Genomic DNA, 13,449 nt, shown 5'->3' on the forward strand with positions numbered 1-13,449 from the left:
AGTGTTTTATAAAATGTCAAGTTCAATAATACTGGATTTTAAAGTGTTTTTCAAAATCCACGTTTGAATAACAGTGGATTTGTAATTTTAATACAAATCACTTCAAACTCTTAGTTGAATACACCCCTCCTTTCGTGAATCTACTACGCCACGTGGATGTGACGTGGTTATCTACCTTATCCGGCGCGTAAATTAATAATTTTCCATAGACTAACACGTTAGAATTTGGCCGTCAGATTAAGTTTGAACGGTTCATAGAAGTAGGTGCATAGTAATAACCGTGCCACAAGCGTAGAAAATTACAACTGTCTTTATTCGAGACTCGTTTCTTATAAAAACGACACGATAGCTCACCGAGTTGCTTCACTTCATTCATATATCTCTTTAGAAGAATCAAAAGTCTCTCTTTCTTTTATCCTTTGATTCTCATTTGATTAGCGTTACAGTGTTTTAAGGAGAGAGAGATAAAGATATGATAGGGAAGGCGTTGTTACCGGAGCTTTGGACGGAGATCTTGGTGCCGGTGTGCGCTGTAGTGGGAATAGCCTTCTCGCTGTTCCAGTGGTATATAGTCTCTTGCGTGAAACTCACCGCAGATGGTGGCGCGTCTTCGTCTTCGTCATCAGTAACAGAAGAAGACGGAAAGAATGTAAATGGGGATTATCTGATAGAGGAAGAGGAAGGTGTTAATGATCAGAGCGTCGTCGCCAAGTGCGCTGAGATTCAGACCGCTATTTCTGAAGGTGATAGACAACTCTTGTTTGATTTTGCTTTTGCCTTTTTAAAAAAAAAAAGATTTTCTCTGTTATTTTTTTGAAATATTTTTAAAAATTCCTTAGAAAACAGAGAAAAAACAGAGAAAAAAATTGAAACTTTTTTCTTTTTGTTTTAAAGGTGGTGAAAATATGTTTTGGAAATTTTGAAACTTCCTTGTATTTTTGTTTTTTTTTGGTAAAAATAACTCGGTTGTCTTGTTAAAGAACATGTGATCTCTTCCGTGTGTACATGAATAGGTGCAACCTCATTCCTGTTCACCGAGTACAAATACGTTGGCGTTTTCATGGTTCTCTTCGCCGCCATCATCTTTCTCTTCCTCGGCTCTGTCCAAGGTTTCAGCACCAAGAGCCAGCCTTGCACTTACGACAAGACTACAACATGCAAGCCTGCTCTCGCCACTGCCCTCTTCAGCACCATCTCCTTCGTCCTCGGCGCTGTCACTTCTGTCCTCTCTGGTTTTCTCGGTATGAAGATTGCCACTTATGCCAATGCTAGAACCACTCTGGAAGCGAGGAGAGGCGTTGGAAAGGCCTTCATCGTTGCCTTCAGGTCTGGCGCTGTCATGGGTTTCCTCCTCGCTGCCAACGGTCTCTTGGTTCTTTATATTACTATTAATCTCTTCAAGATTTACTACGGCGATGACTGGGAGGGTCTTTTTGAGTCCATCACTGGTTATGGTCTCGGTGGATCTTCCATGGCCCTCTTTGGTAGAGTTGGTGGTGGGATCTACACTAAGGCTGCTGATGTTGGTGCTGACCTTGTCGGCAAAGTCGAAAGGAATATTCCCGAAGATGATCCAAGAAACCCTGCTGTAAGACACATTCACTCTTTATGTTTCTTAGTTACCTGAGAAGTTGATTAATTAATTGTTGTTTATGTTTCAGGTTATTGCTGATAATGTGGGTGACAACGTTGGTGACATTGCTGGGATGGGCTCTGATCTCTTTGGATCATACGCCGAGTCATCTTGTGCTGCGCTTGTTGTTGCTTCCATCTCCTCCTTTGGAATCAACCATGATTTCACTGCCATGCTCTTCCCATTGCTCATCAGTTCAGTGGGAATCTTGGTTTGTTTGATCACTACCCTCTATGCAACCGACATCTCTGAGATTAAGGCAGTAAAGGAGATCGAACCAGCTTTGAAAAACCAGCTTATTATTTCAACCGTTATCATGACAGTTGGAATCGCTCTAGTGTCGTGGATTGGGTTACCATCTTCCTTCACCATCTACAACTTTGGGACACAGAAAGTTGTGAAAAACTGGTAAGATCCTTTTTGATCGGTTGCATTTTCTTTTTATGTGAACCCGTTTTGCCAAAGTGCGTCGTCACTTACATATATGCAGGGAGCTATTCCTATGTGTTGCTGTTGGTCTCTGGGCTGGACTCATTATCGGCTTTGTTACTGAATACTACACAAGCAATGCATACAGGTAAAAGAAACTAGTTGGCTCAATATTGATCAGTGTCAGTTTCTCTTTCTTTTATGACCAATTTATCATGTCTGTGTGTGTGATTTTGCAGCCCTGTGCAAGACGTGGCAGATTCATGCAGGACTGGAGCAGCAACCAACGTTATATTCGGACTTGCTCTTGGATACAAATCCGTCATCATTCCAATATTTGCGATTGCTGTCAGTATATTTGTTAGCTTCAGCTTTGCTGCAATGTACGGTGTGGCTGTTGCTGCTCTTGGGATGCTCAGTACCATTGCTACTGGTCTGGCTATTGATGCTTATGGTCCAATCAGTGACAATGCTGGAGGCATTGCTGAGATGGCTGGAATGAGCCATCGCATCCGAGAAAGGACCGACGCTCTTGATGCTGCTGGAAACACCACTGCTGCTATCGGAAAGGTATTATCATAGTCTCTCTTTTGTTTTATGAAACCACAATGCTCAAGCTTGTGGTTTGTTATGAACTATACAACAGGGATTTGCGATTGGTTCTGCTGCTCTGGTGTCGTTGGCTCTGTTTGGTGCATTTGTGAGCCGAGCAGGAATACAGACGGTGGATGTGTTGACCCCAAAGGTGGTGATCGGGTTGCTTGTTGGAGCCATGCTTCCGTATTGGTTCTCTGCAATGACGATGAAGAGCGTGGGGAGTGCAGCTCTTAAGATGGTGGAAGAAGTGAGGAGGCAGTTCAACACCATCCCTGGACTCATGGAAGGTACTGCAAAACCAGACTATGCAACATGCGTCAAGATCTCAACGGATGCTTCCATCAAGGAAATGATTCCTCCTGGTTGCCTTGTCATGCTTACTCCTCTCATTGTTGGTTTCTTCTTTGGCGTTGAGACCCTCTCTGGTGTCCTCGCTGGCTCCCTTATCTCCGGAGTTCAGGTAATTAATCTTATATGAACCATTAAAATAATTCCGTAAGTTTCCATGCACGTTCACTGAGATTTGATGGATTGTTAATAAACAGATTGCGATATCAGCATCCAACACTGGTGGAGCCTGGGACAATGCCAAGAAGTACATTGAGGTAAGCAAGCTTTTTGTGTGTGTGAGAGAGAGAGAGTTTATATTGTGAAAAAAATATCATAAGAGAGAGGTTTGAGGATTGTGAAATGATGATGCAGGCGGGGGCATCAGAGCATGCGAGGAGCTTAGGACCAAAAGGGTCAGAGCCACACAAGGCAGCAGTGATAGGTGACACAATAGGAGACCCATTGAAGGATACATCAGGACCGTCGCTTAACATATTGATAAAGCTAATGGCTGTTGAGTCTCTCGTCTTTGCTCCCTTCTTTGCCACACATGGAGGTTTCCTCTTCAGGATCTTCTCGTGAACAAAGGCTCAACTCATATACATATAAAAGCCTATTTCTCACTCTTTTTACATCTTTTTTGTGTTCGGTGGCGGTGGTTTACTTTTTGTTTAATGGTTTCATTAAGAAAAGTGAAAATGATGTTATACTTGTGTTCTTTTGCCAATAGGCCAACCAGGCAACGACAAGCATATCACGTGCTTTAGTGCTTCTGACTGGCTTCTAAGATAAGGCCGACAAAGTTGAACATGACCAACCATCAGACACTAGTTATAAATTGAACATGTTTGATTTGTTCAAATAACGAAAAGAAACAGAACATAGAACAATCTCATCTTGTTAAACCGTTGCTTAGAAGTATTAAAAGCTTTGGGATCCTTACATGTATAGTCACTCACCATGTGTTATTGTATATATAATTTAAATATAAAAGCAAATAAGATCTATTGCTGTTTGTGGTCCTCTGAAACCATGCGGCGGTTCCTGCCTCTCATTGCAGCAGGTGGAGACTGGTAACATTTTGTACGACAAGCTGCACATTCTGACGCTGGTGATGAGCGCTTGCAGTGGGGACGGCAAATCTTACTGCATTCTATTTCGGTTTTTGCCTCACCTCCTATGACCAAAACAGCCAGTATCATCGCTATCCACACCATGCTCATTACTTTACTCATTTTCTTCTTCTTTATGTTTGTGAACTGAGTTACTTATGATGCAACTGTTTCTATATGTTTATGAACTGAGTTACTTATGTTGCAATAGTCTCTATTTATAGTTTTGAGATTGCTATGAATACATTGTCTTTCAATTAATTATTAGTCAAAATTTAACAGTAACCAAAACGGAAAACATTAGTCAAAAATTCTTGTTCAAAAGCATTTATATGCATTGGTCAAAGTTTTAATTGTTGCCATGCTTAGACTCAGTTAGTAACTTGTAACGTATGAATAGATTCGGATTCAATTGCCAATACATCTGTTCTATTTATTTTGTAACTCTTGTTCAAACTTCTACCTCTTAAGATTTTTCGTATGGACATATATTTAATTTTTTCACTTTTTATCATCTCTAGGATTGAAATTAAGTGACAGCCTGATTGCCATGGAAATGAAAAAGGTTATGATGGCTGCATGAAGAAACAAATATCTATTGCAAGTTTGTAACACAGTAGGTCGCTTTCAAAAACACACATTATACGTTTGTCACCTTTTACATATGAAAGTCAGTGACAGCTAGATCATAAGAACTTGCAAAAGGGATACAAGATTGGAACACAGATTAGATCTCTCCTCTGTATCCACCAGAGCCAAAATAGTCTTTCCTGGAGTTTGATATTGCCACACTCTTCTGCTGCTCAAGTTTTGGACAGTCTCTAATACGATGTCCCAGACCCCCACAGTAAGCACAACCCTTGACACCACTTGCATTCGCAATGCTCTCTGCTTCCTCCATCGGATCATTCAGCTCAGCAAGGACAGGCGGAATCCTCTGTTTAGCTTCTTGCAACAAGTGTTTCAGATCCAGCAGCGTGGTCTCGCTTTGGTTCTTGTTTATAAACGTTGTTGCTATCCCAGTTTTCCCACACCGTCCTGTTCTTCCTATCCTATGCACATAGTTCTCAATCTCCGCAGGCATGTCGTAGTTGATCACGTGCTGAATATCAGGGAAATCGAGACCCTTGGAAGCAACGTCAGTCGCCACCAAGACGTCTTTCTTCCCGGCTTTGAACGAAGAGATGGCGTACTCTCTGTCCTCCTGATCTTTTCCTCCGTGGATAGCGACTGCTTCCACTCCTTTCAGTAACAAGTACTCGTGGATATCATCAACATCAGCCTTGTTCTCACAGAAAATCAAAACCGGTGGAGAGGTTTTCTGCAGGCACTCGAGGAGGTAAACAATCTTTGCTTCTTGTTTGACGTATTCAACCTCCTGGATGACATCGAGATTGGCAGCTCCAGCTCTTCCTACGTTGACAGTCACAGGCTTCACCAGAGCACTTCTGGCAAAGATCTGAATTTTGGTGGGCATAGTGGCAGAGAAGAGAAGTGTTTGACGCTGGGACTTGAAATGGTCAAAGACTTCCCTGATATCATCTTCGAAACCCAAATCAACCAACCTATCTGCCTCATCCAGTGTCAGGTACCTATATCAGGAAGGAAAAAGTAAGGCAAACAACATTGTCAACATGTCCAACTAACACTACCAAGTAATATGCATTCGGAAAGATAAATGAGCGCTGAAAGTTAGTTCAGAGACAAGAAAGCATAATGAATCACACAAGTGCTGACAGAACCTAGATAACCCTAACGACAAAACAGGCACAATACACCACAAATAAACAGATACTCCCGCAAACCTCGCCTAGTGCATAACAACAGTCCAGGTATAAGTGCAAAACAAATTTAGATAGGGTTGGTTACTTACCTGCAGGCATCTAAGTTCATCTTTTTCTTGGCGAGCAAGTCCTTCAACCTGCCAGGGGTAGCAACAACAATGTGAACACCTCTCTTGACAACATCCAACTGGGACCTCATATCCACACCTCCAATGCAAAGCAAAGACCTCAAAGGCGGGTAACCAGCCTGAACCAAAGGAGCGACAAACTGTTCAACAACATCATAAGTCTGCCTAGCAAGCTCTCTAGAGGGACAGACAATAAGGCCAATGGGACCTTCTCCAGGACCAATAGGCATCATCTTCTCCTCCTGGAGAGCAATCATAATCATCGGAAGCACGAAAACCATCGTCTTCCCAGAACCGGTGAAGGCAATCCCAATCATATCTCTCCCAGACAGAATCACAGGAAGACCCTGAACTTGAATAGGAGTCGGCTGCACTATCCCTTTCTCCCTGAGCGTCGCCAGAATAGGTTTCTTAAACTTCATATCCTCGAAGCTCTTGATGGGAGGAGGAATGTCTTCACCGCTAACAATGATATGCCACTGCTTCCTGATCAGATCCATCTGCTTCCTCGACATCTTCCTAATACGCAAAGGGGTTTCCAGCCTGTTAGAAGAGGCTCCGTGTAAGTGATACCTTTGGCTAACTCACGAACAGACATGAGGGTCTTCTTGTCGGAGAGATGCTCCATCATCTCCTTCTCTTGTAGGATGATTTGGTCGGTGGCGCTGACTTCGGGTACATCGCGCTTGAGCTGAGTTGCTTGGACGAGCAAGCTAGGTTTGGATTCGGCGAGCTTCTCCTTCTCCGAGGATTCTTCCTCCAGCTCTAACACTTTTCCCTTCCGTTGGAGAAACTTCTGCTCTTCTATCGCTCTACGCTTCGCCACTGGAACATACTCCACGTAATCATCGTCTATTTCCATGATTTGTTGAAAGCCTCCACTCAGAAGAAAGACGCTTCCTTTCAGTACGATGGAAACGAAAACCTAAAGCAGATCTCTTTCTCTCTCACTCTCGAATCGCAAACAGATAAAAGTCAGGTAACAGACCGACCTCCCCAGGGTTAAGACGGCGTCGATACTATCACTCATGTCTATATTGGGCTATTGTAGGGCCTGTTATTTGGGTTTATATGGGCCATTAGTGTGTATCTAATAATTTAAAAAAATTTATAGATAGAATGGCTTTGAAACCCAATAGTAAACTGAAATAGGCCCAATATACTTAGCAATTCCCTGGACTTGTTAATCTCCAGCTCCTTGTTCATCTTTTTTATTCGAAGAATTGGAGTTGTGATTCATCGCGTTTGAGGACTGTGCGATCCTGCCTGGTTGAATTTACTGCAGCTTTTCGCACCGTTCACTTGCATTCATTTCTAGACGTGAGTGAGTTTTTCTCCATTTTATTGTGTCTATTGACAATTATAATTGCTGATCCCTGTTGATCTAATAGAAACTTTAACCTCGATTACTTTGGATTCAATTGTATTTAGAATATTTGATTGATTATTTCCAAGTCTACCTGTTTCGTCGACTTGATCCATGTGAAGCAAAAGCTCCAAACACATTTTTGATTTTTTGTATTTCAGGAGGAGACACAAGATCTTGGTCTATTTTGTAGACGGAATGGCTAACACAGCGTGTTTTATAATAGTGGGTCGGAATGATATTCCCATCTATGAAGCTGAAGTTGGTTCTGCTGCCAAAGTACTACTTTCTCTTTCTCTTTCTTTCTTTGATACATACACCTAATTACTCATTTTGACATTCATTGGATCGAATATATATATATATATATATATATATATATATATATATATATATATATCACTCTTGTTCATTTAGCTGGTGATAATTTGAAGTTTTGCTATTTCACCTTTGTTTAAAATTTTATGTCTACTTTGTTCTCTGCGTTTTGGCAGAGAGAAGATGCTGCTCAGTTGCACCAGTTTATACTACACGCTGCATTAGATGTTGTCCAAGACCTTGCTTGGACTACAAGTGCCATGTAAGTAAAGTAGCCTTTTGTGAAATATTTATACCGAAGAATTCCATCTCATTATCATCATCATCATCATCATCATATATAAACTCTTCAGGTTCTTGAAGTCAGTTGACAGGTTTAACGATCTGGTTGTGTCTGTCTATGTTACCGCTGGCCATATCCTTTTCTTACTCACATTTTTTTGAACTCTTTTAAATTCAACTGCAAATGATCATTTTCTTCTTCTGATTCATCCATTCATCTAAGTATATATTGTGAGATTGGTACGTGCCTTTCTTTTGTGGTTAACAGACTAAGGTTATATCCAAAATTTTAAATTTATCTTCCTTGATTCAACTATCGCACATACACGACTCATGCTCCTTCATGATTCACGCAATGAAGACGGCATCAAGAGCTTCTTCCAGGAGGTTCATGAGCTTTATATTAAGGTATCTCTTCTTTTATCTGATCTAAATTCGGTAGTTACATTGTTAAATTGTCTAAAATGACATATGATGGGAATCGTTTGCTCATGATGCAGATTCTTCTGAATCCATTGTATCTGCCCGGTTCTCGGATTTCATCGTCTCATTTTGACACCAAGGTGCGTGCACTTGCAAGAAAGTATCTGTAGAGAAGACCGAGATCCTACTGACTTGCCTTGTTTGGTGAAATGTCCAAAGCCCAAAGTTGCAGTCAATTGTTTGTTATTTGTGTTTATGTTCAATGGCTAGAGTTCTCTTCTTCATAACGTCCAAGCAATGTTTTGAAATTTTTAGTAAGAGAAATAATCCATTCAATCTAAACCCACAGTTTTCATTTTTGGTTGGTTGTTACCAAGTCTCTCTCTCTCTCTCCTCTCGGGGTAGTGTAACACACGGAAAGAAACAAAGACGTAAATGTCTGTTGTTATCAGATTCTTAAACAAACAATTGGAACTTCTAATCTAAGCAAACTTGAAACTTGAATATGCTTACATTTTGTATTAAATTTTATTTGAAACACTGCTTGGAAGTTAAGAGAGCTTCAAGATCATGAAAATATATCTAAGACACTTACATCTGGATCATTGCTGAATTCTTTAGCAGCCCAGTCTCTTGCTGCTAGTGAATGTTTTCTCGATAAAACACAGCTCAACCAAGTGAATGTTTTTCAACTTTTAGATCATAAAAGTGAGTGTTTTTTCTTTTCTTGGTTCTCCAAAACAAGGATACTATGTTCTAATGACGACATGATTCATGGACAAAAAAAAATTTTAAAACCACAAAGTTTTTTGTTATTGGCTTGGTGTTTGCTAACAAGAATCTGAGGAGGAGAAGGCTTTTGTTAAAAAGGGACGAAATGTAAAGGCTTTTGTCCGCAACAAGACTTGAAGTCTGAAAAAAGTTAATCCTGCCTTTGATTAATAAAGGAAGGCCACGCCACGTGTGGAGTAGAAGTTTACCATTCTCCTAATCAAAACTATCTCTCTCTCTCTCTCGCTCGCTCGCCTACGAGGCAGGAAGAAGGACCAATCGAGACGTTGTTGTTGACCTCTTAACCCCCAAATTCAATTCAATTCTCAAGCTTTGATTTCTCTTTTCTTTTTTCAACAATCTCTCTCTCCCTCTCTCAAAAAAAGTATCCGACTTTCGTCATCTTCAATCTTGGACCATCTGTTTGTAAGTTCATCTCCTTTCTCTCTAATTGCGATTGGTTTCAGAGAGAGAGACAGAGTTTACATCTCATTAGATCTAGGGGAGGGGGGAAATGGATAGCAGTTACTCCGTCATTTCCAAAAAGTCTTACGTGGAGTTACAGAAACAACACACCAAGTTGCTTCCTCCTTCCGATGAAGAAAGCTTCGTCAATGATTTCGACGATTCCCGCTGCCTCGTCGAACAAGCCGACGATCTAGACTTCGACATCGCTGATTATCCACTCTCCCGTGGCAAATCCAGTCAAGGATCTGGGATCTACGGCGCCGTTTTCAACCTCACCACATCCATCATCGGCGCCGGTATCATGGCATTGCCCGCGACAATGAAAGTCCTCGGCTTGGTTCTCGGTTTTGTTCTGATCCTCCTCATGGCGGTTTTGTCGGAGATCAGCGTCGAGCTTTTGATTAGGTTCTCTGTTCTTTACAAGTCCAGATCTTACGGCGAGGTTGTGCAGTTCGCCATGGGGAAGACCGCTAGGGTTTTGTCTGAGATTTGTATCATCGTTAACAACGGTGGCGTCCTCGTTGTTTACCTCATTATAATGGGTGATGTCATGTCTGGTTCTCTTCATCACATTGGTGTTTTGGATCAGTGGTTAGGGAATGGGTTTTGGGATCACCGTAAAGTTTTGATTTTGGTTGTTATGGTTGTCTTCTTGGCTCCTCTCTGTGCTTTGAACAAGATTGATTCCTTGAGCGTTACTTCTGCTGCTTCCGTTGCTCTTGCTGTTGTCTTCGTTGTTGTCTGTTTCGCTGTTGCGGCGATTAAGCTTGTCGAAGGAACTATTGATACTCCCAGGATGAGTCCTGATTTTAGCTCCAAAGAGGCGATATTGGATCTTCTCGTGGTGATTCCGATCATGTCAAACGCTTACGTCTGTCATTTCAATGTCCAGCCCATCTATAACGAGCTCGAAGGTCGTTCGCCTCATAAGATGAACAAAGTTGGGAGAATCACGACAGCTATCTGCGTTGTTGTCTATGCTTCGACTGCAATATCAGGCTATCTTCTCTTCGGTGTGGCTACCGAAGCTGATATCTTGACCAACTTTGATCAAGATCTAGGCATCCGTTTCAGCTCTGCGGTGAATTACGTTGTCAGAATCGGATACATTCTCCATCTAGTTCTCGTCTTCCCCGTCATTCATTTCTCCTTGAGGGAAACCGTTAATACCTTGTTGTTTGAAGGCTCTCCTCCTCTCTCCGAAAGCAAAAAGAGATCTCTGGGGCTCACCTTGGTCTTGCTGGCTCTTATTTACATCGGCTCCACCATGATCCCAAACATATGGACTGCTTTCAAATTCACTGGGGCAACATCAGCGGTTTCCCTTGGTTTTACCTTCCCTGCTCTTATCGCATTACGGTTAGGGAAACAGAGCAATACGTTAAGCTTTGTGGAGAGATCTGTCTCGTGGTTAATGCTAATCTTGGCTGTGGTGGTTAGCATTGTGGGAACCGTTGGCAACATCTACAGCATCAGGAGCAAATCAGACTGATGATATACTTGTTTAGTGGGTTTTTACAGGATCTTGTAGATTTATTATACAAATCAGAGATTCTCAGTCCAATACAGAACCGCAAGTCTTCAGTTTTTGCACCTTTAGGATCTCGATCAGCCGGCCTATGTTCAGGCTAAGTCCAACGATCTCCGGTTTGTGGATTGTTTCAGCTTACGAGATTATCATCATACCCACGACTTCTATGTATACAGACCAGATTCTTATTGATATATTTTTTTTTATATTTATTTATACACGCAATTTTGCTGTTTTTATATATAGTTCAGTTATAATAGATTAATACAAATTAATAATGCAGTAAGAAAATTTTAAACAACTTTAACGAATATAAATTTTACAATATATAGAAATTAACAAAAAAATTATATTTTCATAGTGATTAATCCACAAATTTTGAAAAATTCAATAAATATGAAAATCTTGTTTAAATGAATAGTTGCATCATGTATTGACATATGATGATGGTCAAAGAGGTTTGAAATTTTTGTTGTCTCCGTTTCTCTCAAGAATATAAATCACTGGACTTACCACTATGCTTAAATCATTGGACTTACCACTATAAAATCATTTAAAATTTTCAAACCACATTCTACATTTAAATTAATGTATTCTAAACTATCTTTCATGGTATATAGAAATCATTCTAATTTTTTTAATGTTTAGTATACTAAAAATTATACTGTCTAGATTAGTGAAATTACCATTATAAAATCTTCATTATCTAAAGAAACGGAGACAAAAGAGGTTAACTCTTTGACCATCATCTTATGTTAATGCTCGATGAAACTATACACTAAAACCAGATTTTCATATTTTTGAATAATTTTCAAAATCCGTGGGTTAACCTTTTTAAAATAATGAGTTTTCGGTAAATCCTCTATATACTGAAGTTTATACTTTTCACTTTTGTTAAAAAATTTCAAACCACATTCTACATTTGAATTAATGTATTCTAAAATATCTTTTATGGTATATAGGAATCATTCTAATTTTTAAACTTTAGTTTACTAAAATTTCATATACCGCCTAGATTAATGGAATTACCATTATAAAATCTTCATTATCGAGAGAAACGGAAACAAAAGAGGTTCTACACTCTTTGACCATCATCTTATGTTAGTGCTCGATGAAACTATACACTAAAACCAGATTTTCATATTTTTGAATTCTTTTCAAAATCCGTGGGTTAACCCCTTTGAAAATAATGAGTTTTTGGTAAAATCCTCTATATACTGGAGTTTATACTCTTCACTTTTGTTTAAAAATTTCAAACCAAATTCTACATTTGAATTAATATATTCTAAACTATCTTTCATTGTATATATAAATCATTCTAATTTTTTAATATTTAGTTTACTAAAATTTCATATACTGCCTAGATTAGTAGAATTATCATTATATAATCTTCATTATCGAGAGAAACGGAGACAAAAGAGGTTCTACACTCTTTGACCATCATCTTATGTTAGTGCTCAATGAAACTATACACTAAAACAAGATTTTCAATTTTTCAATTTTTTTTTTCAAAATCCCTTCGAAAATAATGAGTTTTTTGGTAAATCCTCTATATACTGAAGTTTATACTCTTCACTTTTGTTTAAAAATTTCAAACCACATTCTACATTTGAATTAATATATTCTAAACTATATTTCATGGTATATAGAAATCATTCTAATTTTTTAATATTTAGTTTACTAAAATTTCATATACTGCCTAGATTTGTGGAATTACCATTATAAAATCTTCATTATCTAGAGAAACGGAGAAAACAGAGGTTCTAAACTCTTTGATCATCATCTCATGTTAGTGCTCGATGAAACTATACACTAAAACCAGATTTTTCATTTTTTTAATTTTTTTCAAAATCCGTGGGTTAACTCCTTTTTAAAATAATGAGTTTTCGGTAAATCCTCTATATACTGAAGTTTATACTCTTCACTTTTGTTTAAAAATTTCAAACCATGTTCTACATTTGAATTAATGTATTATAAAATATCTTTCATGGTATATATGAATCATTCTAAAATAGGAATCATTCTAAACCAGATTTTCATATTTTTGACTTTTTTTCAAAATCCATGGGTTAACCCCTTTTAAAATAATGAATTTTCGGTAAATCCTCTATATACTGAAGTTTTATTCAAACCAAATACTACATTTGAATTAATGTATTCTAAAACTATCTTTCATGGTATATAGGAATCATTCTAATTTTTTAATGTTTAGTTTACTAAAATTTCATATACTGTCTATATTACTGGAATTACCATTATAAAATCTTCATTATCTAG

At 39.0% G+C, this 13,449-nt stretch overlaps 4 protein-coding genes across 5 annotated transcripts; 3 read left to right on the top strand and 1 right to left on the bottom strand.

Annotated features, from left to right (window-relative positions):
* Nucleotides 1–366: 366 nt before the first annotated feature.
* Nucleotides 367–3,700, top strand: LOC108828450 (pyrophosphate-energized vacuolar membrane proton pump 1). Its single transcript, XM_018602153.2, has 8 exons — nucleotides 367–743; nucleotides 1,014–1,588; nucleotides 1,662–2,041; nucleotides 2,124–2,210; nucleotides 2,302–2,632; nucleotides 2,709–3,119; nucleotides 3,205–3,264; nucleotides 3,362–3,700. The coding sequence occupies exons 1-8, from the start codon at nucleotides 473–475 to the stop codon at nucleotides 3,569–3,571; spliced, it is 2,325 nt and encodes a 774-aa protein (XP_018457655.1). The 5' UTR covers nucleotides 367–472; the 3' UTR covers nucleotides 3,572–3,700.
* A 981-nt stretch (nucleotides 3,701–4,681) lies between these two features.
* LOC108828139 (DEAD-box ATP-dependent RNA helicase 35) lies at nucleotides 4,682–7,010 on the bottom strand. The gene is given in 3 exon segments (XM_018601722.2): nucleotides 4,682–5,693; nucleotides 5,975–6,548; nucleotides 6,551–7,010. Coding segments are annotated over 3 exon segments (1,764 nt in total). The 5' UTR covers nucleotides 6,876–7,010; the 3' UTR covers nucleotides 4,682–4,828.
* A 168-nt stretch (nucleotides 7,011–7,178) lies between these two features.
* Nucleotides 7,179–8,774, top strand: LOC108828140 (uncharacterized). 2 transcript variants are annotated; one of them, XM_056994548.1, is made up of 6 exons: nucleotides 7,179–7,333; nucleotides 7,541–7,658; nucleotides 7,874–7,959; nucleotides 8,051–8,111; nucleotides 8,301–8,387; nucleotides 8,480–8,774. In XM_056994548.1, exons 2-6 carry the CDS (start codon nucleotides 7,578–7,580, stop codon nucleotides 8,570–8,572), a joined length of 408 nt encoding a protein of 135 aa, XP_056850528.1. In that variant the 5' UTR covers nucleotides 7,179–7,333; nucleotides 7,541–7,577; the 3' UTR covers nucleotides 8,573–8,774. The 2 variants fall into 2 exon arrangements, with proteins under 2 accessions (XP_056850528.1, XP_056850529.1); XM_056994549.1 differs by having other exon boundaries at nucleotides 7,233–7,337.
* A 580-nt stretch (nucleotides 8,775–9,354) lies between these two features.
* LOC108823411 (amino acid transporter AVT6E) lies at nucleotides 9,355–11,413 on the top strand. The gene has a single exon (XM_018596606.2). The coding sequence runs from the start codon at nucleotides 9,688–9,690 to the stop codon at nucleotides 11,131–11,133; it is 1,446 nt and encodes a 481-aa protein (XP_018452108.2). The 5' UTR covers nucleotides 9,355–9,687; the 3' UTR covers nucleotides 11,134–11,413.
* Nucleotides 11,414–13,449: the final 2,036 nt, after the last annotated feature.

Source organism: Raphanus sativus, chromosome 9 (assembly GCF_000801105.2).
Source record: "Raphanus sativus cultivar WK10039 chromosome 9, ASM80110v3, whole genome shotgun sequence".
Taxonomy (NCBI): Eukaryota; Viridiplantae; Streptophyta; class Magnoliopsida; order Brassicales; family Brassicaceae; genus Raphanus; species Raphanus sativus.

Coding starts and splice junctions, on each gene's coding strand:
- LOC108823411 (XM_018596606.2), top strand. CDS start 9,688: ATGGATAGCAGTTACTCCGTCATTTCCAAAAAGTCTTACGTGGAGTTA.
- LOC108828140 (XM_056994548.1), top strand. CDS start 7,578: ATGGCTAACACAGCGTGTTTTATAATAGTGGGTCGGAATGATATTCCC. Junction 7,659..7,873: donor AAGTTGGTTCTGCTGCCAAA/GTACTACTTTCT, acceptor GCGTTTTGGCAG/AGAGAAGATGCTGCTCAGTT. Junction 7,960..8,050: donor GCTTGGACTACAAGTGCCAT/GTAAGTAAAGTA, acceptor TAAACTCTTCAG/GTTCTTGAAGTCAGTTGACA.
- LOC108828450 (XM_018602153.2), top strand. CDS start 473: ATGATAGGGAAGGCGTTGTTACCGGAGCTTTGGACGGAGATCTTGGTG. Junction 2,042..2,123: donor CAGAAAGTTGTGAAAAACTG/GTAAGATCCTTT, acceptor ACATATATGCAG/GGAGCTATTCCTATGTGTTG. Junction 3,120..3,204: donor CCCTTATCTCCGGAGTTCAG/GTAATTAATCTT, acceptor GTTAATAAACAG/ATTGCGATATCAGCATCCAA.